At 32.7% G+C, this 15,276-nt stretch overlaps 1 protein-coding gene across 1 annotated transcript; it reads right to left on the reverse strand.

Annotated features, from left to right (window-relative positions):
- Positions 1-322: 322 nt before the first annotated feature.
- LOC133189203 (receptor-type tyrosine-protein phosphatase kappa-like) lies at positions 323-14,634 on the reverse strand. The gene is made up of 11 exons (XM_061324608.1): positions 14,572-14,634; positions 13,820-13,962; positions 5,429-5,564; positions 5,153-5,302; positions 4,941-5,040; positions 4,649-4,722; positions 4,186-4,311; positions 3,862-3,984; positions 3,604-3,722; positions 1,462-1,597; positions 323-400 (listed from the first exon to the last, which is right to left on the reverse strand). Exons 1-11 carry the CDS (start codon positions 14,632-14,634, stop codon positions 329-331), a joined length of 1,242 nt encoding a protein of 413 aa, XP_061180592.1. The 3' UTR covers positions 323-328.
- Between the last annotated feature and the right edge of the window lie 642 nt (positions 14,635-15,276).

Genomic DNA, 15,276 nt, shown 5'->3' on the forward strand with positions numbered 1-15,276 from the left:
GCAAAATTATACAAATAATAATAAATTATACAATTTTCGAGAGGAAAAATCAGAAATATCATTTTTCTTAATTTATACAACATGAATGTTCAGTCTACGATAGAAATAATATTATTCTGTGTTTGATGAAAGAACGTACAATCATACATAATTACAGGTGTTCATAAAGAATAAAGATCTCATTTTTTTAAAGTCATGTAAAAAAGAATCATGTAAGCCATTGATAACATTATTACTTTTAATCAGTGCGATAATAGTCTGTAGACTGAAAAAAGAAGAAAATTCATAAAGCGTGTAACAAAAATATGTTTTATTCTAATTTCACTCCTCAAAAATTAACATATATCCCCTCCGATGAAAGAGATCCACCAAGTAATTGATAACACTTCCGGTACTCTTCCTAAAATAAAATAAATAGCAAGAGGTAATAAAACATATGTACAGCATATATGTAGCAATGATTATCAGATGAAAAATTATAGGATATTACATATATTTCAAATAATACATATCATATATTTCATATTTCATGTAATAGAAAAAAAAATAGAAGATACAAATTAGGATGGATAATAACTAGTCACTATGGGGAAAAGACAGACTGATAACACGATTAACTATATCACTATATTCATCATTGATGAAAAAGGAATGTTCAAGAAGTAATATTTAGATATATGATGACAGTAATAAAATAATGCTATGAAATATATAGTATAAAGAAATAATATGTTAATAATAGGACAACATCCACAATTACAGTAAACATCTTCCATGTATGATATCGCCCGCGTGGCGCAGTGGTTAGAGCGTCTGCTCTAGAGTCGCGAAGTAAGGAGTTGATCCTTACGTCGCGGGTTCGAATCCCACTGTGGGACGTGGAGACCGGTCCTTCGGATGAGACCGTATAAACCGAGGTCCCGTGTCGCAGTAGGTGCTGGCACGAAAAAGATCCCTCACTGCTCAATGGCCGTAAGTGTCGAGTATAGGACAAAATTTGCAGCTCTCCACCGGCAAGTGGTGGCGTCTCCATATGAGTGAAAAATTCTCGAGAGGGACGTTAAACAACATACAATCAATCAATCAATCCATGTATGATAAGAGAAATGACTGGTTATACAGAGGGGATGATTATTCATCCCTGACAACCTATCCAACCTCTGGTGTTCTAGGAGGTCTGTGTTCGCTCTGTGTTCACTTTGCATCGTTTAAATGGTCTTTGGAGCTTAATAACTGTTCGTTATCTCCATATTTCTCACAATGTACTTTTAAAAGAAACGCCTAGCTGACTTTTCATTGGATATAACGGTAATAGATTAATAATATAGGGTTATAATTAGTTATAACATAAAGTTTTTAAATCGAACGTTCAAAATTTTAGAAAAAATCTCTTTTAAAAAAAGACATTTATCGCGTTTTTCATAAAAAAGAATATTGAAAGGCGTTTCTCCTAGTGCTTACAAGCGTTGTGATGACTTCTGGTCTCCTAGTCTGTATCTGACGGACTCTTGTAAATATGTCCACTTCTCCGTCCATTTGAAGTTGTTGAAGGGCGTTATGTAAAACACAAAATATTCCTGCTGATCCAGCACCATTACTGTGGAATAGAAATACGTAAAGTTGATTGCAGTGCGTCATTTTAGGAGATAAACATATTTAAAAAAAAATAATGAGGAAAGGAAATTCTTTCTCACCAATTTATCAAAGGTCTTGGTAGAAGATAATTTTCATATTATTTATAATCATTATTTTTTAAAATCTAGGAAATTAACTTTCTTACGGATGTGAAGAGTGGAAATGTTTATCAAAAACATATATCATTTAATGCAAGAGAAAAACGACTCACAAAAATGCATATATTTTTCAAGATTAAAAGAAATGTTAAGGGGAAGAATGCGCGTTTCGTCCAATCCATTTATAATTAAGATATATTTATATCACCTATAACTTCTTTTCTATTTGCCATGCTTACCATATTACAGTATCTGAAGATGTAAACATAAAGTACTTCAACATAGTTAAGTGCAGAATGTTTTAATTTTCCTCTAAAAACCATGCTACTTTTCTCAAGCACGACGAGGATTGTTAGGGTAACTTTGACACCATAAAGAAAAGAGGTTATTTCATGAAAACCCGACAGTATTCTATCAAAGAACAAATGAAACAAATATGCACAATTTCTTTTTTAAAACGATAATTAGATAGAATAAACTTGCATGTGTCTATCGGACGGAAGTAATGTAGCATCGCTATATTATTCTAACATGTCAGCCATAGACCTTTCTCATGTTTAAACAATCAATGAACGTTAACTCTTCTTTCTCTGTCATCATATACACGTATAACATTCAAAAAATCAAAATATCCCTGTTCGTTAACGATTCTTTGCATTTGTGCATGATTTGTTTGTTAAGCTGAAACAACTCATGCATGTGCAATTTTGTTTGAAGAAAGACGTGTTTTTTTAAATAACGAATGTATTGTGTATTTAGATTTTGCCACAGGAGTTTGCAAGTAGAACTTTGACATTTGTATGTCGAAGCAAGATAGATCCACCCACATTTGAAGTTCATGTACATTAAAGATGCCAGGCATTGCCTTGAGTCCCCCTCCAAGCATTCTTTAAAGTAGAGAGGGCATCCATATGTCCTAGAAGCCATACTCCAGCCCGTGGAGTGGACAAAACCGCCAGCACGATCAAAACGTTAGAACAAATAACAATGAATTTATGTGTATATTTGATCATTTCTTTATCGTTAAATATGGTAATGATCTGGACAAAGCCTTTGAGTTATATTTAAGTGAGAATTTCGCTCGACTACCTTTGACAACTTTAAGGCTAGTTAAGTTTGGTTTTTAAACCTATATGTAATCTGAAAGTAGATACAAAAGAATTTGTTGAATGTTATTTCTTTAATACCTCGTCAATCAATGTAAAATACAGATCGATGATATAAATTTTATGCATTTTCCCCACATTTCATGAAAACGTTAAAGACATATACGCAAAGTTACAAATATAAATAGAGAGCATCTGTCATCGTTGTGTTATATTGGACACCTTTTTCAAATGGCTGATTTTTAATTTTCTTATTGTGAACATGTTAAAAAAATCAGATGGGTTTATTTTCTAACGGTTGAGTAAAATTCTAATTTTCGATTTGTCTTGCTTTTTTCATAATATTTATTCGTTTCGTCAAAACCAAGAAAAGTGTACTGTTTGCATGTAAGGGCAGATGATACAAACAAACATTTATCTAAATTTTGAAAATAACAATTAAGTCATGTTTGTCTAAGTAAAATGAATAACTTTAACCGCATAGTTTTAAGTTTTCATTTTTTTTTTACAATAAAGGGATTAAAAGTGACAAATAACTGTATAGATTATCAAGAAAGGTTGCAGAAAGGTAGCATTTTGAACATAAAAAGAAGTTTTCAATATCTTCATATTTTAGAAATTGATTATTTGCAGCATTTACAACAAAAAGAGGGCAAAATATATATTCCATTCCAGATATTTATTTTTTTGCATCATCTACCCTTAAAAAGATTTTCTTTTAGCATTATTTAGAAAAGAAATGAAACAGATTTCTTTATTCTAACCTGCTTATGACAAGAGATGTTGACGTATTTCCTTTCTCTAGAAGTATTTTTGCACCTTTCAGTAAAGCATCATCATTCTCAGATAGTATTTGGAAGACGTCAATGTACGATTTGTAATCCTTGAATCATAATATAATATAAAATATGAATTTATGGTGTAAAATGAAATTAATTTTAAAAACGAAGTAAACATTCGAAATAAGAATTGGAGAATTAACAAACAAGGAATCATAAGTTTTATCATTATAATCGCCTTACATCTGTCGATATAAGAAGACGATCTTGTCGGATACCGTCACTATCAAACCCGGCATTTTTAGCAGCTATGGTAAAAGGTTTACACTGTAGCGTTTTTCCTCCATTAGGCAGCCAGTTAGGTCCCTTGTTTTGATAAGAAACGAATTTGCATGTATTTATTATAATCTTTACAATTTGGAAGAAAAATAAGTTTCTTTGAAATTGGCAGTGTACAGATAGATTAAAACATATTAAGAGAGGATAAAAAAAGTTCTAATTAGAGAGTTTACAAAATGCATTTTGTAGTAAAAAAGTGTAAGCTTTAGAAAAGTTTGAATCACATACCACGCCATCATCATTCAGAATCACCACGGATTCAACGTCATGGTCCCTGCACAATCTCCACAAATCAACCACTGTATCTGTAAGAGGTTTCTGGGTCAAAATGAATCCATATGGATTTGTAAAAGTCTGAAAATAAAATTTTATAAAACTAAACATTATCTGTGGCATTTTTTAAGTCTTCAATTTCAATGTATAAAAAATATAGAAATTGCCTATTCATGTCATACATTCATTCATTAAGTTAAATTAGATTTGGTTTAATGCTTTGATTTTCTAAAAGAAATTTATGATTTAAAGGAACACAATTACATCATATCTTATAAAACAAACTATTATAGAAATGGCGTTCACTTCACAATTGAATAAAAAATGACTGTCATTAAACCAAGTAAAACTATTCCATCTTATAAAAAAGTGAAAATGTTCCTTGTATGTCCATAAAAGTCGAAATTATGATACTTACGGAAACGAAGACTGCATTGATATAATCATTTCTTCCTCTTACATAGGTTGTTAAGTAAGGTCGATGTTCTGATGCTAAAAAATCAATGTAATTTATTGTTGACGTCGTTCAAAAAATATTTATAGTTGATTGAGTATAATAAGTATAATAAAAGAAAGTATTGAGAATATTATCAGTTATAATCTTACCTATTACAGGTAAAATAGATAAGATATTCATCAATATCTAATTAAATGAGTATAATAAGTATAATAAATAAAAGTATTGAGAATATTATCAGTTAAAATCTTACCTGGCAAAATATCCATATCTACATTTTTTGCTCGGTTCGCGGGTTTCACAGCATCTTCTTTCGTCTCAGTATCAAAAATCGGTTTCAAAGCCAACAACAACTGAAATGCATTCAAATGTGAAATCCAATGCATAAATATAAAAAGAACTTCAAAATATCTGCAAATTTTAATGAAAAAGGTTTAGTTCGTCCCCTTTGGTCATTTATCTTACCCGAAACTCTTTGTTCAGCTTTTGTTGATTAAAAGGCGAGGCTTCCTTTAGAGGAGTGTGTACTTTTGCTTGAAGGTCACGTTCCGATATCACAGTCTCTATATCTTGAAATCCACAGAGTAAGGCTTTATGCAAAAACACATACTGTTCCTAAGAAAACATGAAGGTTCTCTTATGGTTCAAGGACGATAAACTTCGAAAATGAAAAGTAGAGAACAAATAGAAAAAAAATATTATTTTTTATTTATATATCAAAAGAGTATAAAGTAAGCTAACCACTGTTTGGACCATGGTCATACGATCTTCTCTCATTTGCTTCACGAACTCAAATACATTGATCCGCCCCGTTTGCCTCCCTTGTTGGAGTAACACATTCAGACCAATATATGTCCCTGTTCTGCCTACTCCAGCACTGAAAGGTCAAAGTTCATGAAATTGATTGCTTATCTTTTCCCCTAATATATCTTCTAGCATTTTCAACATCATCCGACTGTGATTATTTTAGAATAACGTGCAAAAACCGAGGTAATTAACACTGGAATCTGCAGATTAAACAGCTTATATCCAAGTCTCAAGAGTTCTCCGACTATCATATTATCTTCAAACATCGATAATGGGCGATAAATATGTATATTTAATACCATAAGGCATGTCATTGCAGAAGTCTAAACATGTATTGATTCTGAAAAGATAGGCATATTGTCCCAAAATAGTGATTGATTGTTATTGCTTAACACCGATTCGAAAATATTTAGGCCATATCACGGCAGTCCAACGCGGGTATGTTAAGGCTACACCCAGAGATATCCTACTTGCCTCTGCAATATGACGTCATAGTAAGCTGTATGACGTGAAGTTTAGAAATAATGATTTCTTAATATTTTAGGAATGACTCTAATTCTTGGCCAAATTATTCGAGTATAACCTGGTTTGGGTCAGTTTACGCTTTATAATCCGCGAAGCGGATTATAAATTATTCGAGTATAACCTGGTTTGGGTCAGTTTACGCTTTATAATCCGCGAAGCGGATTATAAAACAGCGTAAACTGACCCAAACCAGGTTATACTCGAATAATTTGGCCAAGAATTAGAGTCATTCCTTATAATTTAATTTTAAAATCATTAAATAACTATGGGTGTAAAATTTCGTTGCTTTTTATTAGTTCAAATTTGCCGCTCAATAATACAACCGTAGTAACGGAAGTAACGGAAGTGATGGGAAGCAAGGGGAGGTAAAAACTGATACATAGGCCTAGCAGCCATGTTGTGTGTTTACATGTGGTAAGATCGAATTATTGTTTGAAGTTAAAGGTACATTTATTAAATCTGGAATTTTCCATAATTCCGAGGACTGGAAATGAGAGGATTGTATGGATACAGATGACTCAGCTGGTTGTCAGGGGGGTGTGTCCCCATACCAAACCAGGTTATACAGAAATAATTTGTGTTCCTTTTTTGGATATTAACCAATCAGAGGCTAGAATACAAACAAAATTAAATTATTTATATTTAAAGTTTAATTTCAGGTCCAAGAAATGAATGGAATCATTCAAAAACATAATATAAACCAAATCTTGTCGTTTTGGGGTGGTATGAATAGCTAAGTATTTATCACGGGGGTTAAATACCAAACCCATGACGTCATAACTATTGATAAAATATTTGTCGAGTGAAAATTAAATGTGACGAGAATTCATGTAAACAAATATATAAAATGGGAGTGGCATATACCGTGTATGTTATGTGTGGTTCATAAGGAATTAAAGATTTAGAATCAGGTACGCTGAATATTCTTATCATGTTCTCTTATAATGAACACAGGCAGTACTTTGAAGTCCCGATCAGCCTTTCCTCTGTCGTTCTATAACAACAAAGTTACGAAAGTTCAACACTACGCCGCATACTTTGAGACATAATTTTTGTTTGTATCGAAAACCTGTATTCTATAGAACTTGGAAAGTGCTGCTAGAATCGTGGGTTAACATGAATTGATTACAATTCCTTGATCGTTTGTACAAAATGTAATAATTTTGGTAAGGTTTCATGCGAAACTTTGGAATAATTTTTTCTGTGTCGGGAGAATATGATTCCAGCAGCACTTTTCATGACCCAGTGATGTTTTTACACAATTACTTTCACAAAAAGAAATGAATTATCCCCGGGGTAGTGTTGAACTTTTCACTTTTTCATTAAGGCAATTTTACTATTTATAAACGTCACGTGATGACGTAGTTAGTGGAGTGCTTCTTTTAGCCTAAGACTCAATGACGTCTATACAATGGATATAATAGTAAATGTTTAATCTATAGCTTTTCCGATTTATCAATGTTACATTTTATGAAAAAAGTCTAAATTCGCCGAAATATGATCTGGGTACTGCCTTAACCTACCTGCGAAAAAATGCATTGAGTAAATATCAAATATTAAGAGAAAAATATTATTCTCATATATAACGAAAGGGGTTTATACTGAGCTTTGGGCATTTGACATCATCGTTTTTTTTCAGTAATCAATAGAGTGTATGTAGTTTCTATGTAGACTCTTGTTAATATAAAAGTAGTAGTTATTTCTTTTTGTCAACCATATATCAGGTTTGATAGTTGATCATATTAAAAAAAATGAAATTTAAAATTTGGCTGACAGATTACTGTCTAATCTACTGAAAAGTTTGCAGGGCTGACCATTGCCAATCTCCCTTCTCAATAACTGTTGACCTTACAAGGATTGCGATTGACGGATTCCATTTTTATATACTGCAGAACGAAGAAGAAAGTTGACAATCCACCAATTTGACACTTTTATGCTTATCGTTGACTTCAAAATTGGAAGAACATCAGTCGAATCTTTCAGTAAAATAACGTATTATCAAAACCGTGAGACGAGGGTTTGTTCTCGTAAACAAATGATTAAGATTATATCCACACTCATACGAGTGTTTGCTTTTGTCCTCAAATATTATGCAACTAATAAGAATTTTTAAAAAAGATGATGTATATATTTACTTTTCCATTAGCACTAATAAGATATAAAAATAATCAACTGTCCAACAATTGTACATCAAAATTTCTAACTGCCCATTGGTTGGCTATTGAAAAATCTAACTCTGTATGAATGAAGCAATAAATTTAAAAGGCAACGTTACAAATGTTTTTGCAATAGACACAAAATAAATATTTAGGATCTTCTTTTTTACATTAGAAAATAAAATAAAAATAAATAAATAACAAGTTTGGCTTTCCAGAAAGCCTGAAATGTCATCTCTTTGGCTTCATTAATGTCACAGAATAAAAAGTGGAATGTTATATTATTTTCTCAGCTTATATTACAGGCAGTAGTATCGCTTTTGAAAAAATGGGGGGGGGGGGGAGGGGGGTGGAGAACAGAAAAAAAATCGACGATTTATCTGAACAATCTTTGACAAGGAGAAAAAGGGGCTATCCAAACTCAACATTTTCATTTCTTGGAAGGAGGGATTACAACTTTTCCGACAAAAATATTTTATATCATAATACATTCTCATGGGGTGATCTGACGTACCATACTACAACAAATGGTGGAAGAGGGGACAAGGGTGCGCCTTTTCAATGTTTGGGGGGAAAATGGAAGGGGGCGGCCCTCCTGAAGCTCCGTGTCTGTATTATTTTACCAGTTGTAAATATGCTTTTTTCATTTTAAATATATTTTGTATAATGTCTGCAAAAAAATTCTAACCACTGAGAAATATTCGTAAGAATTATTTAAAGTCATATATGGCGTATTTGTTTTTTATAAGTTCAGACTACCTAAGTAAAAAAAAAAAATCTATTTGTTTTATTACTTTTTATAAAATTAGGACTTTCCTGTAAATTACACAATTTAAATCAATCACGTTTCAAAGATATTAGAAATTAAAAACAATAACCGATTTATTTACCGATTCCGCATTTAATTAACAGACACAGTTTAATTTTTTTTTTTTAATCAATCTAACTCTGGAAACATGAAGTTATTCAAGTTCAAAATCGGTGAAAAATTTAATTTCAACGTAAAAAACAGATATCATGTTAAGCTACACTCAATCTCGTATTTTTATTTTATAGCTCAGATACACCATCGATAGCTTTAACAATTGTTCCGAAAGAAGATGGATAAAAACTTAACGTTCCTTTGACTTTAGTTCTTAGCCGCCTTCTACGGCAGCAAAGAAGTTTTAAAGCGCCAACTAAAATTAATCTGAACCTGAATTAATTCCCAAGAATTTCCTTATTTTCCTTAATCGTATCCTCTGAAGTGACTTGGCCATCGAGCCACTGGGATTTGATTGATTATCGAGCCACTGGGAATATGAAGGGAAAAAATTGAGACACTCCTGCATCATGCCCTTCTGCTGCCCATGCAGATTCATGTTTTAACGCTATATTATGTATAATATACATGTAAGTACATGTATATACGCTCCTGGGAAAAAATCATGCATAGAAAGGTAATAAAATTGAACGTTACCATTTAAAATTAAGTATTTACACACCGAAAAGAACCCCAATCTACCAACATCGATTTTATAGGCTGTTCCATGAGACACACATTTTATAATTTTGGCTTTATTTCAAGAATACGAGGAGTGATTTTTTTTTTACCTTTTCTCATTGACAAAAAACGCAAATTAGAATTGCATAAAGAAAATGATAACAGTTGCTTTGTTTATTAATTCTTAAAATCTGAGCCAGATAAAGGAAACTGTATCTTTTCCTAAAACTTTTCTACAGGGGTAAATTTAAATAAAAAAGAATATAGTGCACACATCCGAGAAAATACTCATAATGATTCTTTATGATCTTTATTCAAATGACTGCAGCACTGAGTTACTTAAATCAGAGACATTTATGTTTCTACCTAAATTGTGCTTTTATAGGTAAAATTTCTTTTCTTCGAAATTTATTTTTTCTTTGAATAAGTTCTGTTTTATTTTTCATATATACGGCAGTAATTATCGATTGACTAAAGTGCACATAAAAGTAAAGTTTTTGCCATTGTATATATGCATTTAATGTAATTGTTATTTACTAGTAAATTTTTTCACTGTTTTCTTTCGTCAGTAAATCTTGGTTCCACGCCTTGGCTTATACATTCAATATGCCATGTTTTGTGTATTTTGATCCCCGCGCGCTGACCGTTTTACGCAATAGTCTAGATACAAAGTTTATGTATATATATAAGCCGTTAATGAAGACCCACCACCACCCAAGTGATCCTACCTCTATGTCTCTTAATGAACCCTGGTGTAGTTTTACTTTAACTTTAAGATGCACCATTTTGTTTAATAATAATAGACAGACTTTGGTCAATTTTGTTTACATCTCTATATTTAGAAATAGTGTCATCGTCAGTTCCTTTGCCAGACCACCAGCTTATCAATGGCAGCTTACACTAGGACTTTACTTCCGGTGATTCAAACTTAATGTGTCATCTCCCGAGGGAGATGACAAATAAATAAATTCTTTGAATTTTGCAAACTTTTAAACTTTACTTGTCGTTAAAAAAATATCCAATACGTATTCAATGGTAATTATATATAACAGAAAACAATTTTAATTTTAAAGGTTGAAAAAAAAAGCAAATTGAACACTAGTTATATTTGTATTTTTGCGGTTGACAGGTCGACAGTTAACAAAATATTAAATATATACATACGTTTGACAAGTCGACAGCTGAAAGAACATCCTTATATTTGTATGTTAACGGTTGAGAGGTTGCCAGTTAAGTTCGTTTGTTTACTTGTTGTTTAACGTCCCTCTTGAGAATTTTTCACTCATATGGAGACGCCACATTTGCAGGTGGAGGGCTGCAAAATTAGACCTATACTCGGCACTTAGGGCCATTAAGCAGTGGGGGATCTTTTTCGTGCCAGCACCTATTGCGACTAGGGACCTCAGTTTATACGATCTCATCCGAAGGATCGGTTTCCACATCCCGCTGTGGGATTCGAACCCGCGACGCAAGGATCAACTCCTTACTCTGCGACTCTAGAGCAAACGCTTTAACCACTGCGACACGCGGGCGACTTGACATTCAATATTCATTAGATAACAATGAACGACATAATGGTCAAATCATTTTCATGACTTTATATTAAATAAACGTTCAATAAAATATGCATGCACGCTTCACTGAATGAAATCTTTCATTCCAGTTTCCCTACTCCCATATTAATGCGCTTTCCCTAACCTCCCACATGGTATGTGAGAACAAACTCTACTATCTCTACTCGTTGATTGAATTTTGGATTTAATGCTATTCAGCCTTCTTTTTCAATATTTTTTCTCATATAGTGACGCCACTTTAAGCCGGAGAAGGGCTTAAAATTAAGACCTATACTCGGCACTCAGAGCAGTGAGGGTTCTTTATCGTGCGAAGGTCTACCATTAATATCTTATCCGAAAGACCTGTAATTTCACTTTTATTACCAAAAGCTTTGCGAAGCAACAATCATTATCTACGCTTACATTTTAGGTTTGAGGAGGAGCCGACAAATTGGAAACGACCCCCCCCCCCCAGTCACTGCATTACCGTGACCAGTGGTAGTTGCTATACAAACAATGTAATTTAGATAATGTGCAAGACTAATCCTTTTGTTTCTAGACTAATCCTAATCAGTCAAATAGTGTGAATGGACTAGCCCCTATCTCTTAGATGCACAAGACGAACCCTGAGCAGTCAAACAATGTGTGTCCCTCATCTATCGGCTTGGCATAGAATACCCTTAACGTTCAAATAATTCATGAGGACTAACTCGAATATCTCGGATAGGTGCAGAATAACCCTTAACAGTGAAACAATTTTAAAGGGGCTTGGACACAGATTTGAAGTTAATATTTTCTCAAATTTTCTGGATAATTTCATGACTTATATGTTGCTATAGCATTTCATACTAAAATATAATAAAAATCTTATTTCATCTCGAAGTTATTAAAACTTTGAATTTCTGGACGCGTTGGATTTACACATCCTTGCGCTTTCACATATTTTAATTTTATTCTTAATACGTAAGAAAAGTGGCAATTTTGTTGTGTACTAATGAAAAATATTAAAACTATAACCCAGAAAATTCAGAGTAGAAATGTTCGAAAGCAAAACCCACTCTTAGTGTTGTAAGTCTGTGCTCAGTGGTGTGTGCAGAGTTTAACAATTGAACATACCCGGTGAATCGTAAACATTAACAATAACAGAGCTCGTGCCCTGTTTACAAAAACAGTTTACGTTTCACGGGTGTGTTCAATTTGTTAAACTCTGTACACATCACAGAGCACGGACTGACAATACTGGTGAGTTGGTTTTGCTTTCGAACATTTCTACTCTGACTTTTCTGGATTATAGACGTAATATTTTTCATTAATACATAACAAAATCGCTTCTTTTCTTAAATATTAAGGATAAAGTTAAAATTTGTGTAAGTGCAAAGATGTGTTAATCAAACGCGTCCCGAAATTTGTAGTTCCAGTAATTTCTAGATAAAAAAAGTCTTAATTTTTTTTCGTGTGAAATGCTATTGCAATATATAAGTCGTGATATTAAGCAGAAAATTTGAGAAAATATAAGTTCAAATCTGTGTCTAAGCACCTTTAAGGAACTCCTCTAATCTCTTTGACGCCTGCAAGACCAGCATAAACCAATAACTTGCTCTTATCAGTCGAGTAGTGTGCAAGGAGTATCCCTAATCAAGGACGGGTGCAAGATTAACCCTAATCAATCGAATTGTGTGTAAGGACTAGATTTTATCTAGACTAGATCTAATCTCTCGGACTGCTGCAAGACTCACTGTAACCAGTAGAGTGGTGGCAATAACATAATTCTTAAGTCAAAGTTCAAAGGACGCAAAGAGCGTCTGCTCTATAGTCGCGGAGTAAGGAGCTTACATCGAGGGTTCGAATCCACTGCGGGACATGGAGATCGGTCCTCCGGATGAGACCTTATAAACAGAGGTCCTGTGTCGCAGTAGGTGTCGGCAGGAAAAAAAGTCCCTCACTGCTCAATGACCCCGAGTGCCGAGTATAGGTATAAATTTGCAGCCCTTCAAGTGGTGGCTTCTCAATATGAGTGAAAAATTCTCGAGAGGGACGTTGAAAAAAAAAACAAAACAAAAAAAAAAAAAAAAACAAAGAAAACAAAACAAAAACAAAAAAAGTGCAGAAAAAGGTAAAGTACACATATTGTCTCTCTTTAAGTAATGAACTTTTCCACGGGTGGCAAATGAATGAACACAAAATCTATTCAGTACTGTCAACCACATGCCCATCGACAAAATCTTTTAGATATCTAATGTCTACTATCAATTGTTGACCTTACAACCTTCGACCTGTCAAAAGCCGACCAAAATGTACATCTAATGTTTACTGTTGACATGTCATACACATGTAGCAAAAAAATGTCAGAAGCCAAGACTTAAGAAAAAGGCAATCTAAGAAGGTATGGAAAAAGATCATATTGACAGTTTAAAACATATTTGTGAAAAATCGATGTTAAAGTCGCCTGTGAAAAGTAACACAAGAAAGGACGGGTATATTCGTATCAGATTGAAATAAACGTAAAGCAATCATTTTTTATATGAAGAACCTTAAATATGTTCTTTAGCATGTTTATTATAACTTTTTTTCTTACAAAGAGATGCAAATCACTTTTTTCGTCACCAACCTGCAGTGAACCAGTAAGGGAGATTCAGACTTCCATTTTTTGGTAACAGCTCTATGAAATTGAACAAGTCCTATCTCTTCTGGGGTACCGTGGTCTGGCCAAGCCGTGTAATGAAACTGGTTGATTGTCCTTGCAGATGCTAACTTTTATGTAAATTAGAATATAATTTCAGTATATTTTATTACATACATAAGACATCTATCAGTTTAGAGGTGTGCATTCGTTTATTGCAAATTAACATATGAAAATGAATGTTTCTGATTAACATTACTCTTCTGGATAATGATTGAATTCTCTTAAAATTTAATTTTTCGAGAAGTCAATTAAGATGCTTGTTTGACATTCCCTCTTTGTAAATATAGAGCATGTAAAAACGTACATCCTGTCTTTGTATTGAAAATTGTCGAATTGTGTAGAAAGCATATGTTGTTTCCTCCAACAGCGAAACTTTGCATGGACCGATTTTCATAAATTGGTCTTTATTTGGCCAATAGTGCGTACATTTGTTCTACAAAGGTTTAATTGAAAGAAAGTTGTATACTTTTAATTCGAAAAAAAACCCTTTTTTTACAGAAGTAAAAAATAGTACTGTATCATAAAACAAAGAAAAATAAATAAATAAATAATAAATAAATAAATAGATAAATCAATTGATCAATCAATAAACAATCAATATAAACATAAATAAAGAATTAGAAAGCTTAATGAAAACACAAGAAGAACGAACATACATACTTTATCTAGTGGCATACCTTTCCATTCTCTACAAGATTTGTCAACATAAGAACATATTCAATATTCTCTTGCCAAATCATTCTCCAAAAGTCTCCTATTGTATTCTTTTGTGGACCTGTACACAGTTATTCATGGTTTGTTTTTAATTTCATATAACTGACATGTTCAAAACAATAAATATTTGAAATACTCATGCATAAAACAAGAAACAACAATCACACAGAAGAAAGACATCTGAACATGGCAGTATTTCTAACTTTAAAGACTTCCTTTACAGGTTCGTCTCAAAATTATAAAAATTCATTCAGTGATTTAACCTGCATTAATGTGCCATGGTGTGTGTCATTAGTCAAGAGTAGGTCAACATGGGAATAGCAGGAAATCAATTGAAAAAAAGTAAAAGTAAGTTACCTTGCGTTGCAATGAACCTTTTTTCCCCATTCAAATCCTAAAATGATATGGCTTAGATTTAAATAATTGCATGTACAGCAATATCAATATAAATTTACCTGATTGCTAAAATTAAAAATATACCCTGATGTAATTTGCGTTTATGTAATCATTTTCATCTTTATTCCATTGTTCTACTAGATGAATTCTGGAATGCTCATCTAAAATATAATTATGTTACGTAATAACGTACTAAATTGTTGTAAGTAATAAGATTTCATCGGTTAAAATGACAAGTTGAAGTTCTGTATTGAAATCTTGTTTTATTGACG

Source organism: Saccostrea echinata, unplaced genomic scaffold (genome assembly GCF_033153115.1).
Source record: "Saccostrea echinata isolate AGI-Se365-2 ecotype Australia unplaced genomic scaffold, CSIRO_AGI_Sech_v1 ptg000017l, whole genome shotgun sequence".
Taxonomy (NCBI): Eukaryota; Metazoa; Mollusca; class Bivalvia; order Ostreida; family Ostreidae; genus Saccostrea; species Saccostrea echinata.